The 14097-nt window shown below is 45.2% G+C and overlaps 1 protein-coding gene across 1 annotated transcript in view; it reads left to right on the top strand.

Annotated features, from left to right (window-relative positions):
• Positions 1 to 4171: 4171 nt before the first annotated feature.
• Positions 4172 to 14097, top strand: part of VAT1L (vesicle amine transport 1 like) — a 50217-nt gene continuing 40291 nt past the window's right edge. The window contains exons 1-3 of the mRNA XM_068161616.1: positions 4172 to 4470; positions 9183 to 9312; positions 12885 to 13100. Of these exons, the coding sequence (XP_068017717.1) occupies positions 4241 to 4470; positions 9183 to 9312; positions 12885 to 13100 (576 nt within the window). The 5' untranslated portion in view covers positions 4172 to 4240. The remainder of the gene's footprint in view (positions 4471 to 9182; positions 9313 to 12884; positions 13101 to 14097) is intronic.

The following is a 14097-nucleotide window of genomic DNA, read 5'->3' on the forward strand; positions in this document are numbered from 1 at the left end:
AAAAACTCCTAATTGCTTTTTGCTCATGTTCTCACATTAAGATTGTCACTACTCAACTACACCAATCAAATCAAGTCTTCTCACCTTTACATGTCTAATCCACTGGCCACTGAAGTCCATGGAAAGCCACCATGAGAATGTTTTTATTGCAGGCTTAAGTGATATGGTCATCCTACAGCCCGTTTCTAGAGTGGTTAGACTGACAGCCAACTGTCAGAATAATTGCTGCTTTTACATCTTAGTGTAAGCTTCCACACTGCATCATCCAATATTCTTGAAGAAGTGCTTATCAATTAAATCAAAACAATGGAATCAGGATTTATGTCACGATATCTGCTACATGTTGCCTCAGTTGCCACAACTGGTGTGTGCAGGCACTGCTTCTGCCATAAGCAGAACATTTGGTTTCTACAAAATGGCCATCCTTAAATCTTTTTTTTCTTGATAGATCACTTCAGATAAGTAACTTTTGGCTCAGGACAAAGGAGGGGCAGAGATAGCTTCAAATCATTATGGATAGGGTCAGCCAGAAAACCCCCAAATCACCAATGCAGAACAGGACTACAGTAGCAGACAAACCAATGCAAAACAAACACAATCTAGAGGTCCAGACTCACTTCTTTGATGATTCAGATCACTGAAGTGATGTGAGCAAGCTGCCCCGTGGCCTCTGCGTTACTCTAGATGTCACTTAGATGACATATGCTATCTGCTCTGCTTTCCCCAGTCATTCTGCACTTTGCCATTCATTGGAGTTAGACCTGTAATTAGATGCCAGCTGAGTGAATCATTTGGAGTCAAACACGTTATTCTTTATTCAGCTGCTGCTCGCCTGGTCTTGCATTCAGATGGCCAGATCTAGAGTGACAGGACTTTGTATTCCCTACCACAGCACTGAATTACCCAAGTACAGGAAACAGGGAAGGGAATATTCACAGTGCTACCAGGGGAGCAAGGGAGGAAAAAAATCTTCCTGACCTTTAAACTGCCTAGATCCCTCCACAAGCTGTTACTCAGAATGGATAGCATCGCTTCAGTGCATCACATAGAACATTCTCGGTGGCATTAATGAGCTGGTTTTGAATCTTTGTCCAAAACATATCTTAAGGGCAATGTAAGAGATGTTTGTGGCATTCGACCTCACTTCTGATAAAACCTGTTTGAACTTCTTGAGATAAAGAAGCTACTGAAGCTTCCCTGTGGCTTGTGGTACTCCTCCCTTGTTCCCAACATGTATTTGTTTACTGCTTCACTTTTGACAGGCTTAGATGATAAATTCTCTAAAATGGGCTTTAAAAAATACTTTGTCTGCAAAACTTCTTACAGACTAGACAGGGAAAGCTCCAAAGTGGTACATACCAAGTACAAAGAAATATGAAAACTCCATCCATTCCTCCACTCCCTCACTTAGGTAATGTCAATGAAAATGTTTTACCCCATTACTCATGATAGCTAAGGCACTTCCAAGTGTTTTGCTTCCTCTAAGTACACTGAATACATAACTCAAGAGTCAATAAATGTATATTGTAAAATTTTGATTTAGATGAACTCAGACTGCAACACATTCATAGCCCAAAGAGATTCAGAGATTCATAGAAGGGTTTAGGTTGGAAAGGACCTTAAAGGTCATCTAGTTCCAACCCCCCTGCCATGGACAGGGACACCCTCCACTAGACGTACCTGAAGAAATCCTTATTCCCCTTTATGTCCCTAGACAAGTTTCATTCTCTCTGTACTTTTGCCTTCCTGACCCAATCCCTGTCTGCTTGGACAGCATCTTTGTAGTCCTCCCATGTGGCCCATTCCTATTTCCATTGCTTATAGACCCTTCTTTTTTTGCCCAGGTAACTCAAGGAGCACCTTGTTCATCCACACCAGTGTCCTTGCACTCTCACCTGCCTTCTCCATTCCTGGAATGCACTGCTCCTGGGCTTGGAGGAGATAGTATGGAATACTGACCAGCTTTCTTGGGCCCCTCTTCCCTCCAGGGCTTTATTGCATGACACTGTCAAGCAGATTCCTGAAGAGGATGAAGTCTGCTCCCTTGATATCCAGAATAGTGAGCTTGCTTTGCACTGTCTTTGATGCCTTGAGACGGTGGTGATGGTAGTGATGATGGTGGTAGGTGGCCAAGGTCAAGGGCATCCTGGCCTGCATCAAGAATAGTGTGGCCAGTAAGAGCAGGGAAGTCATTGTGCCCCTGTACTCAGCAGTGGTTAGGCCACACCTTGAGTCCAGTTCTGGGCCACTCAGTTTAAGAAGGACATTGAGACACTTGAACATGTCCAGAGAAGGGCAACAAGGCCGGGGAGAGGCCTCAAGCACAAGCCCTATGAGGAGAGACTGAGGGAGCTGGGGCTGTTCAGCCTGGAGAAGGGGAGGCTTAGGGGAGACCTTATTGATGTCTACAACTACCTGAAGGGTGGTTGTAGCCAGGAGGGGCTTGGTCTCTTCTCCCAGGCAACCAGCACCAGAACAAGAGGACACAGTCTCAAGCTCCACCAGGGGAAGTTTAGGCTTGAGGTGAGGAGAAAGTTCTTCACTGAGAGAGTTGTTAGGCGCTGAAATGGGCTGCCCAGGGAGGTGGTGGAGTCACCATCCCTGGAGGTGTTCAAGAGGGAATTGGATGTGGCACTTGAAGCCATGGTTTTAGTAGTCATGAGGTCTCGGGTGACAGGTTGGACTTGATGAAAGGTCTCTTCCAACCTTATTGATTCTATTCTATTCTATTCTATTCTATTCTATTCTATTCTATTCTATTCTATTCTATTCTATTCTATTCTATTCTACTATTCCATTCCATTCCATTCCATTCCATTCCATTCCATTCCATTCCATTCCATTCCATTCCATTCCATTCTATTCCTGTCTATTTCTATTCTATTCTATTCCTGTCTATTTCTATTCTATTCTCCCTAGCATGAGTCAGAAAGGTCCTGAAACTTCTTAAGAACTGTTGCCACAGGGGTGTTGATGGAAGAACTGTATCCACAAAGAGGTCTGCAGAATTGCTTGCTACACACAGAGCATGCTGCAATCAATGCTGAAACTCCTGAAAGTACATGCAGAATTTTAGGCATGTAAGAAGTGAGTTTATTCAGACTGAGGAGCATCTAATGAAGTCAAGAAACAAACTTTAAACATCCATGGAACCACAGCTAATGATGTCCCCAAATCCATGTTTGGCCGTCATAGGTGAGACTGCAGGTACCCATCCTTACTAGCACCCAGGTGTCTGATGCCTGAGCTTCCTTAGGGCCCCCAAACCAGGCCAGCACAGAAAGCTTCAGCTGGGGGATGTCTTGCATTGAAAGATGAGCTCCCTGCAAGAACCAGCAAACACCGGCATCGATGACTGGGAAGAGACCTCCTGTATAGAGGATTGGATGTGCATGACAGTGCTTTCAAACTTGGGTTTCTTGCATGTGTGTGTGTCCTTGTGAGGCACCTGCCTGCCTGCCTGTAACACTCCCCTGGTGCCAAGTGTTCACTTGGTTGGCCCTGAACATAGCTTCAGGGCAAAGAATAGGTGAGGAGTGGACGCACCTGGCTCCCCAGCAATGATCCAGACCTGGGCACTTTAAGTGGAGGCTGAAGGCATGATGCCCTTAGGTGCGGGGCACGGAGGAAATGGCGTCAGGCCACTGCTTAGCCTTCGAACTGGCCCCACCTTACACACTAAGCTCCTCGGGGGCTCTGGCTGGGCCCAGGCATAAGATGGAAGTGCCAGGCTTTGCCTCGCAGGGGTGTGGAAGCACTTCCAGCACCGGCCCGTAGGGCCGTGGTTACGGGCTCCTACCTGCGGCTCCCGGTGGGGGCTAAACTGGTGAGGACAGGACAGGACCCAGGCCTCCTCCGTCCCGTCAGGCCGTCAAACTGGGACAGGCGCGGTCCCACCGCGGCCTCCCAAGGGCATCGCCCGTCCCGCCCGGCCGCCAGGTGTGATTTTCGTCGCGGCCGAGGCTCCGGGCGCTCCCCTCACGACGCCGGCTGTTCTGTCCTCCCGCTCCGGCGGCCGAGCAAGGGCAGGGGACCTGCGCGGGAGGGGGCAGCGGGGGCAGCGGGGCCGCCTCCCGTCGCACCGCGGCGGCGGATGGCGCTGCGCAGCTAGTCGGTGCATTGCGGCGCCGGGCGGACCGAGCGCCGTGCCGCTCCGCGCCGCGCCCGCGGCCATTCCACACGGTGGCACCGCGCCTCGCACAGGAGCAGCCGGCGGGAGCCGTGCCGCCGCAGCCCCGCCATGGCCAAGGAGGGAGCGCAGCGAGCGGAGGAGACGGAGCAGATGATTGAGAAGGAGGGCGGCAAGGAAGCCGCTGAAGGCAGCGGCGCTGGCAGCCTGCGGGCTGGGGACACGAAGGAGATGAGGGCCGTGGTGCTGTCCGCCTTCGGGGGGCTCAACAAGCTCCGCGTGTCCAAGAAAGCGATGCCGGAGCCGCAGGAGGGGGAGCTGAAGATCCGCGTCAAAGCCTGGTCCAGTATCACCTCTCTCCCTCTCCTGCTTTCTGGGCCGGTCCAGGATTGCCCCGCGGGGTCGGGCGGGATGCGGCCACCCTTGGGCGGGCGCAGGGCCGGGAGGCTCCCCCATGCACACCCGCGTCTCCCCGTGCGGGGCTCTCCCCTGCGGCGGGGCTTTCCTGGCCTCGGAGGGAGCCGGCATGCGGTTCGAGCCCCGCAGCCTCCCCTGCCGCTGCCCGGGGCAGACGGGAGGCTGTTGGAGTAACTTCCCTCACTTGTAGCTTCCCCCTGCGGTGGGGAGCCCCGCTCCGAGCGGCCGCTTCCTGCGCCACAGCCGCCGGCTGTTCCCCGCGGCAGCAGCGGGAAACCCAGCCCTGGCTCAGGCTGAGCTCTGGGTCACTCGGTACCGGGCAGACGTGGAGCAGAGCCGGGGTTCACTGTGCTGTCAGCGGGGAAAAAAAACCAAACCAAAACCAAAAACCAACCTGTCATCGATTTTCACGGTAGAAATGGGGAGGGAAAACTGGGCAACTGCGTTGTGTTGTTTTCTTTTGAGAAATGTGGGTGCCAGCTTGTGTGTGTTGCTCAGCACCTGTCCTTTTCCCTCCCTGTACTTGGTGTTATTTTTCTCTGGGAATCGCTTACTTCAGTCATCACAATTTTTCTTGGGAGTTGGTGTGACAGCAGAGCTGGAGCCAGCGATGGCTTTGCAGTGCTCAGTTCCTGTGCCCAGCTGACAAGTGGCTGTCCATCTCTAGCATCCGGAAAGGAGCGTTCCTGGAAGGCTAATTCTTTTCACAGACAACTGGAGCAGATTGTTCTTCCTAGATAGCTGGTTCTCAGTGCACATGTTCTCTCAGGAAAACAGACTTATTTAAGTGACAGAGTAACACTAGGATCTTAACACGCAACTTGATGTGTACCAAAGACTAAATTAATTTCTCCTAGGCAGGAGTGAATCTGTTGTTGTCCTCTTCTATTATGTGAAAACAGACCTTCCAGAAGATAAATTCCAAGGTGAAGGCCAAGTTGTCTATTTTAGAAGTAACTTGCATTAGAAGTTAAAGAGGTATGGGGCAGTGAGCTTGTTTTGAATGGTGTATCTGCTGGATATGCCTCAGATCTTGGACAATCCTGGTAGGCTTGGTGTGTTCAGATACTGGGCTTTCCACCCTGTGCTTAATGGAGATCATAAGGTTAGTGACCTGTGTATTTGCCCCTCCCCCAAGATACTGCCCATGAAAAATGTCAATACCCACCAGTCTGAATGAGGAGTAATAAAGGAAAGGCTGAGATATTTTTTCCCATTCTCATTTATTTACTGATTTTTTTCCTCTCTACTATCCACAAGAGGAAATGCAAGAAATTCCCTGCTAGGTGAAATAGAAGAAACACTGGTAGCATAGTGGCTGCTGGGTAGTTCATTTTGCTATGAAGCAGGGCTGTCAGTCCATTTGAGAAGAGGCTCTGTTGTTTCCTGACTGATTTTTTTTTCCCAACCATTGAGTTAACAAAAGTTAACATGCAAAACTGAAAATGTTGTGAGCATGTGGACAGGATCTTTTAAATGCCTGAGGGCTTCACGGCACTCTTCAGTACCTGTACGAATTCCACTTTCCTTAAAGCAGTAAATATGTATCATAAAGAACAAAGAGAGAGAACACTTGGCTGATACATAGAAATATTCAGCTCTGGTACAGTTACTGTTTCTTTCCAGGGTTGCATTATCACTAGTGAGCTGTGTGAGTTGCATGATTGCTGGTGTGACATCTGTAGACCTGCTCAACTGCTGGGTAGTTACCGCAGGTTGCACAACACCCTGTGTGTTTTGGAAGCTTCCCTTCATGCCAGAGGAGCCTGTGGGCTGTGGAGCATCTCTGCTTGTCATTCCTGGCTGTAAATGGCTGTGGGGCTGAGATGTGATCAGGTCACCTAACTGTGCTTCCAAACAAGGCAAAATCAATTTGCCAATCTTCTTGACCCAAGTCTGCAAACACAGAGGATTGAGCAGGATGATGATGGACTTGTGGTCTGCTCTGGGGGAAGAATGTCTGTTGGCTTTGCCCGGTGCAGTGTGCAAGTGTTGATGTTGATGAACATACCGAAGATGGGCTGCTCTGCAGAGATGTGTTGATAACAAATGGTGGGTTTTGTTGAATCAGTTCTGCAGATGACCACCATTACAGATGATTATTTTTTTCATCAACTGGTGGAGAAAAGTCATTTTTATTTTAAGAAGAAGGTGTGCATGCAGGATGAATAGTATCTGTCAGTGAAAAATGCAAGTTCTATGTGGTCTCCATGTTCACTGGGGAATTAAACCAGTGGAATCAGATGTATGCACCAGTTAAATCACATGTATACATTTCGTAGTACAGGACTATAAATAGAGGAGGTGATGGAGGAGATCTTGCTATTAGCACAAAGCCAGATGAATAATTCTTTTGAAGGTCTGGAATATCAATGATCCAATTGAAAATGTGTCAGCTGAGATGAGTCATGTGTTAGCCTCATTCAGTGACTAAGAAATGGAACAGCCATCGATGTCCAAGCTGAGTCACAGCTTCTACATGTTTCCTGAAGTGACTGCTGATTGATAATGATGGAGCAGTTGAAATGGCTGTATTTGCGTTGCAGTTGGTAGTCTGCAGAATGCATATTGTTGGGAAGATTAGACAAGGAGCTGAAACAAACCAGAGCAGTATTTCAGATAGGGGGTGTGAAGAAGGAATGGTGTCCTGTAATTACCTCCCTTTATTTTACTTCTCTCTCTTAAAATTATTCTTGCACTACCATACATGTGCGTCACGAGGAGCAGGGCAGAAGTGACCCTTCTGACTCTGTGACTGTGAGATAACAGCACTTGGAAAAACTGCTAGCAAATAAAAGACATCCTAAGTGCAGCAGAGCAATGGAGAGTGTATCAGTTTTGTTCCTGAAGACAGTCTTCTTCATAAACCATGAGTGTTTCTGGATAAAAAGTATGAGATCTGATAGTTTTAAACCTTCCCACCATTTTTGTTTAAAGATTGCCAGGCAGTTTGCTGGCCAGGGGTAAGAGGAAAAGATGTATTTGTGTCATCTCTGAGGTTAATGCACACACAAAATGGTTGCCACCACGTATATTGTGGGCCTTTTGGTTATGTGATGGGGTTTTGGGGATATTTTGGGGGTTTATTCCCCAAATGATGACTACCTTGCAGGCATTTTGTTACTTGGCAGTTCTCATTCATTATCAACATTGCAGTGGCAATATAGGAGCTGTTTTTTAGCCACTGGATAAGAAGTGGCCTTTCCAAAATCCTTTCAAAGCTCCCAGTTTAATTGTGCCAAGCCCCTCCTAACCTTCTGTATGGTTAATGTTCTGAGCTTTGTGTGTGAGCATGTTGTGGGGCTTTTGTATTTGCCTTTCTCTTGAGTTTCTCAAGCTAGATTGTCAGAGTCATGCTTCTCCAAAACTAATCTGCAATCTTGCTTTTACAGAGCTAAAAGTTGTGGGCTCAGGTGGCTTTGAAACCCTCCACCCCAATTACAAATGTGTACATTTAGTGGAATTTCTTCCCCCCCGCCACCCAGTGACCTACATCTCATGAATGCTGTCTTGTCTTCATGCTTATGCTGTGTGCCTACCCTGTCTTTTTTTTCATTGGGTCTGTTTAATCTGTTTGTATCTTGATTAGCATCTTGACTAAAGCTGCATCCTATAAATACTTGTGTGCATCAGTGTTCTTATGTATACAAGCAGTTGCTGGTGTCGTATGCATGAGTAGGACTGGCTGTGTGCATAGCTTCATGGAGCTGGGGGAGTTAGTGTGCAGCAGTTTTGGCTTACAATAAATACAGAGCTGTGTTTTGGAACAATGGATTAATACTGAAGTGTATTTTAGCTAGTGGGAAGGTTTAGAAGCTTTAACTATGCATGGCATTTGTGCCAGTAATCAGTGTATGCACACAGTAGATAAACAGTACCGTTTGTTTGGGGTTTATTTGTGGCTGCCTAGAAAACCACAAACTTAATAAAATGGCATAGCATATAAAAGAAAAAATAAAGATGCCCCAAGATTTTTACCAAACTGAGTGTATAGGGGAAGACCTGTGCTTTTTTCTGAGCAGCAGCCCTGAGGGCTCCCAAGACCTAAAGAAGCTTTTCAAAACTGTCCAAAAGTGGTCCAGGAGGAACAGTTTTAAAACAACAGCGTGTCTGATGCTTAATAAGGTCAGAAGTTTGGACTTTTGCCTGGGATGGGGTGAACACAAGATTCATTCCTGGAGTCGTATCAGAGGTTAAAACAGTTCCATCAGGTTGCTCTTGGCTCAAAACATCTCTAATGTGTGAGCTTTGGGACTTTCTTCTGCAGTTGAACTGGGGCTTACTTGCCAGTTGGAAATGCATTTGTAGAAGTCTTAAGGTTACAACTGAATTTCTAACTCCCCTTTGTGAGTCTCCACATGTGATTCCTAAACAGTCTTGGAAGCTCTGGGGCTAATGACAGATGTGGTTGTCTCGCATGTGTACTCTTCTACCCAAGGCCTGTACAGTACAGTGTAAAGTCATTCTGCTCCTTGCATGAAGAATGTGAACGCCTGCTGGGTGCCTCTTATGCTGTGGAGACCAGCTTTTAAATGCTGCCCTGAAGCTTTCCCATCACTCAGGTCAAGTTTTCCTCTGGTCTGTGGTAATAGTCTTGACTTTATGTTCTTTTAAATTCTTTTCCTGTATTTTACAGTGGTTTGAACTTTATTGATTTGATGGTGCGACAGGGGAACATTGACAACCCTCCTAAGACGCCACTTGTTCCTGGGTTTGAATGCTCTGGAATTGTAGAAGCTCTTGGAGATAGCGTGAAAGGATTTGAGGTAATATTCTCTTTATTTTCAGAGCAAGAGTAAGTAATTACCATTTCACTGACTATATTGTTGTTAATTCCTTGTGGTGCACCAGAGACAGCTGCCTTCACCACCCTGATGAAATGATTAGGGTCATTTTTCTCAAGCATGAGAACGACCTCTTGAATTGGTTTCTAAAGCCACCATTGTTATCACCTTCAAATATTTCCTGAAATGTCACTTGTACCATGTACATACCCCGATGGCTAAATAGGAACTGGGAGTCAAGACTGATGTCTTCTAAGAAAGTACAAGAAACTGAGGTAACTTATTAAGTTCCTTTTCTTGGCCATGTTTGCTTTCAGAATAGAATAGAATAGACCAGGTTGGAAGAGACCTTCAAGATCATCATTACTCTGTTCCTCAACAGAGCCCATGTACTACTGATTCTAGTTCCAACTTCTGATCTTGAGTTAATGAGACCCCCCATATACAGTAAGCATTGTTTCTTGCAACTGTACATTCATGAAGTGTGGATAAAATTGGGATCCTGACTGTGGGTATTTGACCTACTCTCATCACTGAGGAAGAGAATCTGTTTCACCTCACAGAACAGCAATAAATGACAAATAGCTAATACATGCATAATAAAGCTTTTATAACTAATATAGGTAATAAAGCTTTCATAATAAAGTTTTCATAACCAGTTATGTACTCTTCAGTATCTTATGTTAGATATAAACAGCATTCTGTCCTACCTTCTATTCCATTATTGATGTTAAACATCTTTAATCCCTCCAGCCTTGCACTTTATTCCCTAAGTAGTTAAAAGAAAAGAAAATAAAACCTGAGTTACTGCATATCAATCCCACCTTAGTTATTTGCTGAGTAGCTATGTCACCAAGCAATTGCATTTTCTGAATCCTTATTGTATCTTGATCTTAAGAGGACAATTAATACAGTTTTTATTTAAAGGTAACATTTTTGCTCTTCTAACAGAGCTGTAAAGATTTCTTAGTTGAGTGAAGAAAATGACTGATTTAGTTTATAGCAGGGTCTTAATGATGAGCTCTTCGTAGGACATTTCTCTACCTTCCCCTACCCTGCCCCATCTCTACCTTGAGACAAGTCATAATCTTCCAATGTTTTTGTGTGATAGGCAATAACTGAACAGTAACTTTGCTGCTTCAGTTCTGCCCCATTGTCTGTGCTTTATAGTTACTCTCCACATTGAAGAACATCCTGTGAAAGGAGTGTAGGGAGTCTCTGCTCTAGATCAGCATTCTCAATTTTAAAGTTCTTGCTATTTTTGAAGGGCATCATGAGGCTGCAGCAGATGGTGCTTGTTTGAATAACATTGCACCTGACTGAATACACTGGGCCTCTTTTAAACTTGTATCTTTGTTTTGACTATAGCAAGTCTTTGTACTCTGGTGTAACCCCTTGCAAGTGAAACAAGCCCTGGGATTTTAGGTCTTTTTGCACATGATCTGCATAACCATGGCAATGTTTGAGTGATGAAGAAGGGCTGACCCTCAGAATAGCTGCTGTTGCACAGGTATGGGCCCATCAACAGGAGAATGTACCGTGAGGAAGGTGCAAGAGCATTCTGCTGCTTTCTTTATAGATTCCTTGCACAAAAGAGGAGCCTGCTTGTTGTCTCTGACACATGCTGTTACCACTGTCCACAGGAATGGCAAGGATTGCACCCTACATCTTCTGGCCTTCTTTCCATTTATAGGTCTCTTCAAGTTTAAGTCAGATGAAAGTTGTGGGCACTTCATGGTCTGGGAAAATGTGTCTTACTGGCCCTAACTACCTGAGATAATGCCAGAATTTATTGCCTTGCTGGGGTTGCATTATCACCTGAGCATCAAATGGCAGTCCATTTTGACAGCAATGTGTGAGAACATTTACATTGAAAGAAAGATTTTCTTGTGGAATAATGATATAATTTCTTCTATTTCTTCTCCCATTACAACAAAAAGATGATTCCTACTGAGCATTAAAGCATGGAGCCTGCTCTCTAGTTGTGGGGATGATTCTCAGGAGCTAAGGCCTAAGCTCTGTCTTGTCTTGTGGTGAAATATGGTATTTATTATTGCTAAGAAATCCCTTGGGAATCTCTGAGGGGGACTTCTCTGCATTCTTTTGGGGAATGATTTGTGTTTGGTCACAGGGATGTAAGACACAGGACTAATAAATCCAAACAGACTTTAGAGTTTCGATGATTCTCTAACAGCAAAAGGGACCCACAGAGTGGTTACGACTGAGGCATTGCTAGTTTGAATGCTTTTCAAAAGGAGGAGGCATTTCGATGATATTGAAATGACAGTTTTGTTTCAGCATTCTCATTCTAAGAGACAAACCCTTCAGAACTGTCACCAGCACCTTATCTTTCAGCAAACCTGCAATATCCCAAAGGCAAAGTGATGACAGGTGCTTGGGAGACCAAAATGTGCTCGTGCTATAAACATTTGCCCGACGGTAAAAGTGTTGTGCTTTACTCCACTGCTGTGGAATATAGTTTAAACAGTCCATGAACCTGTAGTGTGTTTAAAATATTCATGGCTGGTAGTAGAATGTAAGATCAAGAATGTGAGGCAGGTGAGCAAAGAGATTTTAGAGGGACAGCTGCTGTTGGTTTTGGTTGAAAGACAAAGTCCTGAAGTTTGATGCTGTTCCTGCCTGATTGCTTATATTGTGGCTCCACTGAAGAGCACCTTTCATGGTTAAGGATGCTCTTGTGTTGGTGTATTACAGAATAGCAAAGAGGTCTAAGACAAGGAAAAAGATGCATAGGGGCTGCTTCTGACAAGCCATTACCTAGAGTTTGTAACAGCTGTGCCTGTGAATGTTTTGGTATAGGCTGGCCAAGTGTTTGCTCACTGCTGCTCTCCCTAGTAGCCCCATCAGGGCAGTTTCTACTCCTAGGCCGTGTTGCTTTCCAAACGTGGTGGTAACCCTGCAGAGGCCTCAGGGCTCCAGTTACCTTGCTATACTTGCCCATCAGTGGGGAGACACTGTCTCCATTTTCAAACCCTGAAGCTGCAATGGAGATCATTATACAAATGTATCAGTTTAAGATGCCTGGACCTCTGAAAGGTTCCTAGAAGCAATTGAGTGTCTCAAATACTAACAATAAAATCTTTATTTCCATGTATGGAGTACCCCTTCACTACTATATGGATTCCAAATAAATTGAGTAGAGAAATGTTGCATTCAAAAAGAACATTTCATTGGTCCTTTCTGGGTCTTAATAAGAATGCTATTTTTGCTTACAGGCTTGTTTGTTATTTAAGAGTGCTACTAGCAAAAGTTGATCTCTGTTGGTGGTGATGGAAGACTGCTCCATCCCAGAAGCAGCCTACCAAAAAAGAAATGGCTTTAACTGTGGATATTTGTATTACATTCAACTTTTTAAATAAATACAAATTCAAAATGATAAAAGCCCAAAGCCAAACACCCTAGCTACTATTTTGCCAAAGATGTGGAGCATCATTATCTTCACAGCTTGAACAGGAGAGCTGCAGGTCTTACAAGCTGCTCTCTTGTCTTGGTTGCAGCCATATCCTGAGCATTGTTCTCTTCCATGTTTGCAGATTGGAGACAGAGTCATGGCTTTTGTAAACTACAATGCATGGGCTGAAGTAGTCTGCACCCCAGTGGAATTTGTCTACAAGATCCCAGATGACATGAGTTTCTCTGAAGCTGCTGCATTTCCCATGAACTTTGTAACTGCCTACATGATGCTTTTTGAAGTTGCTAACCTCAGAGAAGGCATGTCTGTGTTGGTTCACTCGGCAGGAGGTGGGGTGGTAAGTTGGAACTTCTCTTACTTTCCTGTCACCATGTAACTGAAGCTGTCTGATGCATCTCGATTTCTGAACTGGGCCAGACCCTGCAGGTTGCTTTGGTATCAGACTTCCCTATGTGAAGGATTGTGATGGGAGGGACTGAATCTGTTTTCCCATCTAAAGGCTGTGAATGGTTGTCAGGAGCTTTTGGTGAACTAAAAATGTTCTGAGAGTAATCTCTACACAAACCCCTCTCCCAAATCCTTTAACTGGTTGTCAGAGATTAAGGAGCACAAGTGCTGTCCCAAATGTTGCATCCTGAACTTAAACACTTTGTACTACTCTTATGTGAAAGAAGGCTGTAATGAAAAGAATAAACAAATAAACTCCCTGCACAAAGTGTTTGTAGGTGACCATAACTCTCCATGCAGTAAACAGCCTTCTTGCAGTGCTCCTGCAAACACCACGTGTGAGGGTGTGTGATGCTTTCTTTTTCTGTTGTTGTTGGAGAGGGATTGAAAGTACTGAAAAAACCAACCTTCAGGAAAAGACAGAAAAGCTGAAGTTCAGTCAGTGATGGCTGCTGTCTGCCATAGCTTTGGTCATTAGTAATGAAGCGTTATGTTGTGAGGGCAAAACAGCATCAGGCTGAATTCTGAGGCATGCCAGGGCACATAATGAAACAAGGCAGCATTTTGTGTTACCAGTTCCTTGAACTACCTTTTAGGGAAATCTCTCTTCTTTGGAAAATGGTAAGATAGTGTCAGGGGAGTTTGCTTACATTTGAAATTGTGTAGCTCTTTTCCATAAGGCAGATTTTACAACCCAAGAACAGGTCTCAGCTTTCAGACTGGGGTACCTCTTCCGCTAAATGAATATTCTGTTGTCTCCTGAAGTCCTGAAGGTGGGCAGCCCCAGACACCTTATCCCTACTTCTGTGTCCTTAGACTTTCCTTTAGGTTCTCATATAAAAGAAGGCTGTAATCAAAGGAATAAATTCATGAGTTCCCTTTACAAA

This window comes from Melanerpes formicivorus, unplaced genomic scaffold (genome assembly GCF_026170545.1).
Source record: "Melanerpes formicivorus ecotype bairdi unplaced genomic scaffold, bMelFor1.0.p_v2 SCAF_59, whole genome shotgun sequence".
NCBI lineage: Eukaryota > Metazoa > Chordata > Aves > Piciformes > Picidae > Melanerpes > Melanerpes formicivorus.